This window comes from Leuresthes tenuis, unplaced genomic scaffold (assembly GCF_036924035.1).
Source record: "Leuresthes tenuis unplaced genomic scaffold, fLeuTen1.0.hap1 SCAF_2, whole genome shotgun sequence".
Classification (NCBI taxonomy): Eukaryota; Metazoa; Chordata; class Actinopteri; order Atheriniformes; family Atherinopsidae; genus Leuresthes; species Leuresthes tenuis.
In genome coordinates, this window is record NW_027325356.1 from 3,745,547 (window position 1) to 3,752,980 (window position 7,434).

The following is a 7,434-nucleotide window of genomic DNA, read 5'->3' on the forward strand; positions in this document are numbered from 1 at the left end:
TCATCTCGCTCTGCGTTCGCCATCTTTCTGAATGCCTGAGTTTGTTGTTGTTGGCGGTGAAGACGTCAACAGGAAGTGGCTCTATTAGCGATAGCTGAAATGGGGACAGCGCCACCTATCGTACCGGGGTATGACACGCTTTGTGCCAGTGATTCCATTCATTCACCGCCATATATCCAAGGATAATTACCCTCAGATAAGGAGCAGAACCCAACTGTAGCTATAATCCAGTTAATCTCATCATGTGGACCCACTGAATGATCCATGTTTAAAGGTTTCTTCCCAGATGATAGAACACCCCCACATGGCCAGAGATGCTGGCCTTTAAACTGTGTGTGGGTAAAGAGTTGATGGTCACAAATGAACATAAATGTGTTTCACACATCAAATGGAAGAGACGGCACAAAGTCAACTCAACTCCTATTTAAACTGGGAGAATGTTGGGTGGAAGCAGGATTAAGTAAACAGCACGCTGCAGGGCTCGTATGTAAATTACTGTCCAAAAGGCTCAAGTTTCTTAATATGTTGCCAGAAAAACAGGATGCAGCAATTTACTCAAACATGTGCAAAGAATTACCTCAGCCTTTTCTCCCCGTTTCCCTTCCTTAAGAATGGCTTCTTGACAGCCACCCTTCCATGGAGACCATTTCTGATGAGGCTTGGGCCAACAGTAGATGGATCAGCTGAAGGTCCAGATGCATCTCTCAGGTCCTGTCAGGTCTTTGCTGGATTTTTTCCTCTTTCTTAAGGACATCACTTTCAGATCCTGTTCATCTGCTGTAGATAGTTTTTTAGGCCTGACACTTCTTCTTTTGTCCTCCACTTGTCCAGTTTCCTCAAATGTTTTAAGGACACACTGCACACCATGCTGAGATATGCCAAGTTTTCAGCTAACAGCTCTTTGGGAATCACCTTGTTGCTGCAGAAATCGTATTTTCTGTCTGTCAAACTGTGTTTTCTTTGCTGTTTTTCATAGATGCAACTAAAGAAATGGGAACAAATGATGTGTCTTTGTAACAATGTGCCTAAAGATCCAATTTAAAATGGCTTCTTTGCTAAGTTGTCTGTTCTGTGTCGACACAACACTGGTTCATCCCTTGAGTTAGGAGCCTTTTTTCTGCCTGAATGGTTCATAGGTCAGAGTTAAGTGGCTTAACAGAGAAAAAACACATCAGGTACAAGAACTGGGCTGAAAATGAGTGAAAAAGCAGAAAATACCCAAAGAAAAAAATTGCTCAGACTACTTTCAAGGTTTATAAGAAAGTCTGGCTGCTTGGAAGTAAAATCTAAAGAAAAGAGGTCTGGATGAAGACTTCTGCACACGACTGTACAGTTAGTGTCATTATGTTTGTCATACTTCCTGAACACAGGGAGCGTTTGTGCTTTATAACCACAGAACAGCTTCTCACATCAGCACATATAACCACTCCCTCTGCCCCTCAAGATGTGAAACAGCAGAAAACAAATGTACCTTTTTTCAGCTTCACATGTTGGCACTAAATAAGAAACTAAACATTTAATTTAGATTACAAAGGGAAGCCAAAGAATCACCAATCGGAGGAATTAATGATCCAAATGAGAACCAGTACAGTCCTCGATGTGCATTAGTTAAGCTCAACCAGACTTTTCCATTGATAACCAGAAAATAACAGCAGCTGTGACAGAAACAATGCACCTTACTTATTATAAGGGTGGTTTATTTTAATATACAGTATGAACAGGAGTCTATAATGATATCCATATGCTTCCAATCACTCACTCCCCTCACACTCCGACTGGAGCTTTTGAAGCAGACTCACCAGGATTTAAACCATGGCACGCAGTCTCCACCCAACCCCATCCCATCAGCTCCCACCCTCTGTAATTCCCTTTGTTCAGGATTTTTAAGTCCAAAAACCTTCTTTTAAATATACTGCAAAGATCGTATAGAATATAGAAATCCACACAGTAAACTAAAGTACACACATCTCTCTTTTTTTCTTTTTCTTTTAGCTGTATCGTCGGTGTAAACCAACACATAAGTGGCAACTTTGAGGCTACTCAGATTATTTCAGTCTGGTTTGGACCAGGAGGAGGCTAGAATCCTGTGAAAACAATACAAGGTCAATTTTAGAAAAACAAACCATGATAATAATAATAATAATAATAATAATAATGTAACTTTTGTTAGATCTATCACAGTAACTAACGCAGCTAGTTTGTGGCAAATGAGCAACAAAATGCTTTGAAGTCTTGTTGGGTTAAACCTCGAGATAATTCTTCTGGAAATTAAACTAAGCTGCTTGCAAAAATACAACAAGCTCATTCATAATGAATAGAAAAGCAGATAACATAAGCACTATACAGTTGTCAAATGTTTACATAGCGTATACACACAATCTATAATATAACAGAGTAGACTATTCCATGAATCAGTAGTCATAAATATTACATTGTGCACGTTCTATTGCACAAGTCAAGTGTTTGTATGACATGATAGGTATGGGTTAGTTACCTAGATGTCATTTTTTTTAATACAAAGATGCAACAACACAGATTTTATAGGACACTGGCTATACATTTTCACAAAATCCACTTGATTTTTTTCTTTTTCTTCCTCTTAGGACGTTTTCCTAAATAAACCAAACCTATAATACAACAGTGATATTAAGGTGGGATAAATATTCATGCACAAACAGATGATACTACCTAAGGTCTAGTATGTGTGTGAGGGTTCTGCTGCACATGCCAGCTGCTGGGTGGAGAGGGCGTCTGTCAGCTTTACCGGACGTTAAATTAAAGAAGAAAACAACACAAAAATGAGTGACTGGTTTAAGAAAAGAAAAGAAAAAAAGGCACATGGACTGCAGAGGAGCCTACACAAGAGCACTAACAAATCGCACGACCGTCTGGACGTTCTGGCCAACTTCCTCAACAACAGAATCAACGGTTACACAACAGACAACCACATGCAACCACAGACTACGGTTCCACTCTAAACACAGACCAAGATCTTCCCACGTTCTACGTTTCACGTCTTTTTCATTGTGGTCAAGTTTTTCTGTCAGACCTAGAAGAGGGATCCTAACCCCCTCTGTTGATTTGCCTTTGACTCGGCCGAGCCGAGTCCTTCACGACTGAGACCCAAAATCATAACAAATGAGAGCGCGTTAGCGTCGACTGCCGGGTGAGCGGAGGCTGGCACACGATTCCTTGCGGGCGAATGTCATGTTTGCTGCCCGGAGCTGAGGAGCAGCTCGATTCATGGGATGCAGGGGGCTTCGGGGAAGTTCTCGCCCTCGGCGGTGTGCTGGACCGTGTGCTCCTGCAGAGCTGTGAGGTCAACAAAACGCTCGCCGCACCACACGCACTTAAACTGCGTCTCCCGCGAGTGGACGCTCTGATGCTTGGCGAGGTGCTCGCGTTGTTTAAAGCTCTTGTCGCAGTTGGCGCACTTGAAGGGCTTCTCCCCCGTGTGCACCCGGCGGTGGCGCTGCAGCTCCGACGAGTACCTGAAGCGCTTTTCGCAGTCGGGACATTTCAGCGGCTTCTCCCTCGTCGGGTCGCAGCGGTGCTGCACGAACTCGGAGGACGACACGAAGCGCTTGTCGCACAGAGAGCACTTCAGTGGCTTCTCCGTGCAGTGAGTGTTTTGGTGGCGCTGCAGCGTTGAATTCTTCTTGTAACCTTTGCCGCACACGTCGCACTTGTAGGGTTTCTCCACTTCGCCGCCACATTTGTGCCGCAGCAACTCCCCCGATTGGCTGAAAGACTTCTGGCAGGACGCACACTTGAACAGGCTCTCCATGCCGTGAACCTGCTGGTGGTAAAGCAGGTGGGACGGCTGCAGGAACCCCTTGTCGCAGAGGTTGCACTTGAAAGGGCGGTCAGCCGGGTTTTTGTGCGTGCGGCGGTGGCGTACCAGAGCGTACTGCTGTTTGAAGCTCATCTGGCACTCCTCGCACTGGAAAGGTCGCTCCTCGGAGTGCGTGCGCTCGTGCTGCCTCAGGTCAGACGGCCGCTTGAAGCTCTTTCCACACGAACCGCAGCGGAAAGGTCTCTCGCCCTCTGGCTGGCACTGATGGTGCAGGAGCTCGGACGACTCTTTGAAATGCATCTCGCACAAATTGCACTTGAAAAGGTGCTCGCCAGAATGGGCGTACATGTGTCGCACGAGGTGAGAGCGGTGTTTGAAGCTCTTCTCGCACACGGCACACTTGTACGGCCGCTCTGAGCTGTGCGTGCGCTGGTGATGCGCCAAATGCGAGGACTGGCTGAAGCTTTTATCACACGTGTCACATTTGTACGGCTTTTCGCCGGTGTGTATTCTCTCGTGGCGAGTCAGCTCTGACAAATGCCTGAAGGATTTATGGCACACTGAGCACTTGTACGGCCTGTCCGGTGCAGAGGCCTCAAACGTAGGAGGAGACGAGGCACTGATGGCGGCACCGCCACCAGACGTCTCCCCGGTGGAGGGCTGCTGGGGGTTGGCAGCTGACGAGGTTGGGGTGACATTTCCGGAGCCCGGCCGGTACGTTTTCTCACAGATGGAGCACTTCATCGGATTGTTTCCATTGCCGTGCGAGTTGTGATGCTGAGCCAGGGAGGTGAGCAGCGAGAAGCCCATTTTACAAACGCCGCACACAAAAGGCTTCTGCTCCACCTGCACACACTGATGCTCCAGCAGGTCCGTCGCCTGGCTGAAGATCTTCATGCACTGCGTGCACTGGAACGACCGGTCCTGGGTCACCATGCACTGGTGCTCGTGAGGGTTGGCCAGGTGAGAAATGTCATGGCCACACACTCCACACTTGTGCCCTCTATCGCCCCCTACCTGCAAGGAGGACTGCTGGGCTTGAACAACGTGCTGCTGGGGGTGCTGGGGCTGCTGCAGGGAGGTATCTGGCTGCAGGACAACTCCATACACCGTGCAGCCCAGAGGGTTGTCAGTTCCTTGGGGGAGCGTGTGTACAACTGAGGGAGGAGCCACTGCATGTTGCTGCTGCCATGCCTCCGTCATCCTTCCACTGAATGAAGGGAGCTCAGTGCTTAGAAGAAGAGGAGGAGGAGGAGGAGGATGATTTTGGTCCCAGATCTGACAGGAGTGAGGATGTAGTCTTAGAAATGGTGGCCAGCCCTCTGAGGGAAGCTCAGTGCTATATCAGTGTTTGCACACGTCCTGTGAGATCAGGCAAAAAACCTGGAGAGAAGCAAAATAAAGAGGAAAATTATGTAGTAAACAGCAAAAATACAAGATAATACTAAGAACAAACAGAGGAGAATGTGAGTATGGAAGCTGATGAGCCACTGTGGTTAGCATTAAAATCACCACTGTAAGAAACAGCAGCATTTAAGGCTGTCTTTAACCTCTGTAAGGAAGCAGGCAAGGATAAAGCACCAGAGTCAGAGAGAAGTGAACATGTTTAAATTTAGTCCCGCCTGTGGTGACGATAAAGATGGAAAAACACCCAGCTTTGCAGGCCTTATTAACTTATTTGTCGTTTCTTTGAAAAAAAAAAAAAAGATCTCAAACTACTGTTTAAATACGTGTTTCAGTAAGACAAATACTTTCACAGCATCTACAAAACTCTGAGTACTTGTAGTGAAAGAAAGAACACAAAAATAACTGTCACTTAAACTAGCTTCGAGCTTCATCAAAAACAGAATTAATGGGCTCGGTCTATTTCCTGAAACGTAAATCGGGCATGAAACGTCTCAAAACGTGAGCTGTGCGATTAATTCAGACTTTGCAAACGTCTTCCTGGAAACACAAATGCTCTCCTACGAGCAGATGAAAGCCATTTCCTAAAGAGAAAGCCCTAAAATTGTTTATCTTCCAGGATGAAGCTCGCTATCAGACGTTAGCTTGTCAGCTGCGACAGCTAACGGCTAACCGCTAACGATGCTAAACAACCGGACCTCCTTTCCAGATTACACCGGCTCTTTCTCATTAAAAAAAACAATAATGCCCGGTGTTTCAGTGAATTAAAAAATGCACAAAGTGAGTCACTGGTAATAAAGGAGAGGCGGCTGGAGTAAGGCAGCATGTGAGCTACGCGGCTCGGCTTGAAATGCCGCTTTATGAAAGGCCACAATAACTGGTCTAACGTTTGATAGGAGCCTGCGCTGCAAACGGACCCCAGATCAAACCAGGCCTCCCCGGAGCTGCGGGGGGAAAATCCGCCTCCTGCAGCCGGGCCCCGCGCACCTGCAAAAAAACCACCATTTACAGTCGAATAATTCACCGTAACTTACTCGAGCTGATTATCGATGCTTTCCGCTGCTGTGCTTAGCTTGGGGTAGACAACCGTGGGCGTTTTCGGAACTCGGAGAACCGGCGGTGAAGGGGATGCGGTTGAAGCCGGACGCCATCCTCCAGCAGACGGACGGACACCGGAAACCGCCACGCAGCGACTGGCTGCCGCTATACTGCAGCTGCTACAGTCGCTTCATGCCGGGGGAGCACCGAAGACCCCGAAACGAGCCCCGGTGGTGATAAACTGCTATCAGAGTTTGTTTAAAGAGCTTTCAAACAAACACAAAGGCGACCGGGAGCTTGTTAAGCTACCAGAAAGTGTAATTCCGCGTTGGGACAGTAGAGGGGAGTGTTCCGCTCGGGCCCCAAATGTAAACACAGACGGTCCCGTTCCTAAATGTCGTTTTAACCGCTGTCAGACAAAACCTCAACATAGTTGTTGTCAACTTTGAACTTTGATGTTTCTTCCCCAGTTGACAGACATTTTCTCTCAGACTCCAGCCTCTCAGGTCGACTCAGTTATGCTGCTTCTTGCTTCTCAGTCGTTGTTGTTGTTACAGGAAAACATGTTTTACTGGGTTTTATCAGTGGAGAAATTAAACATGAGTGAGTTTATTCAAGCACTGTGATTTACACACTGTCAGTTTTCACTTTTAAAGCAGCCAGACTTTCTTATAATCTTTTAAAAAGGTCCTAATCTATAGTTCTCCAGCTTTATGAAGGTCTTTCAAATTTTTCTTTGGACATTTTCTGCTTTTTCACTCATTTTCAGCCCAGTTCTTGTACCTGATGTTTTTTTCTTTGTTTAAGCCACATTTCGTCCTGTTTCCATCCAATTCAATTCAATTTTATTTATATAGCGCCAGATTACAACAATTGTCATCTCAAGGCACTTAAGTAATATAGTCCAATTCAAGCCAATTGGAATTCAATTCATTGTAATCATAATCCAATTAATTCTTAATTCTTATAGAGCCAATTAAAAAAATAATATCCTACCTAAGGAAACCAACAGATTGCACTGAAACTTGTCTTCAAGCAGCCAGACTTTCTTATAATCTTTTAAAGCGGTCCTGATCTATAGTTCTTCAGCTTTCTGAAGGTCTTTCAATTTTTCATTGGACATTTTCTGCTTTTTCACTCATTTTCAGTCCTTGTACCTGAGCATTTTCAGGAGAATATGTTTTATCTTTGTTAAG

At 45.8% G+C, this 7,434-nt stretch overlaps 1 protein-coding gene across 1 annotated transcript; it reads right to left on the reverse strand.

Annotated features, from left to right (window-relative positions):
* Positions 1 to 1,680: 1,680 nt before the first annotated feature.
* Positions 1,681 to 6,572, reverse strand: LOC140301447 (uncharacterized). The gene is made up of 2 exons (XM_072379896.1): positions 6,235 to 6,572; positions 1,681 to 5,179 (listed from the first exon to the last, which is right to left on the reverse strand). The coding sequence occupies exon 2, from the start codon at positions 4,997 to 4,999 to the stop codon at positions 3,242 to 3,244; it is 1,758 nt and encodes a 585-aa protein (XP_072235997.1). The 5' UTR covers positions 5,000 to 5,179; positions 6,235 to 6,572; the 3' UTR covers positions 1,681 to 3,241.
* Positions 6,573 to 7,434: the final 862 nt, after the last annotated feature.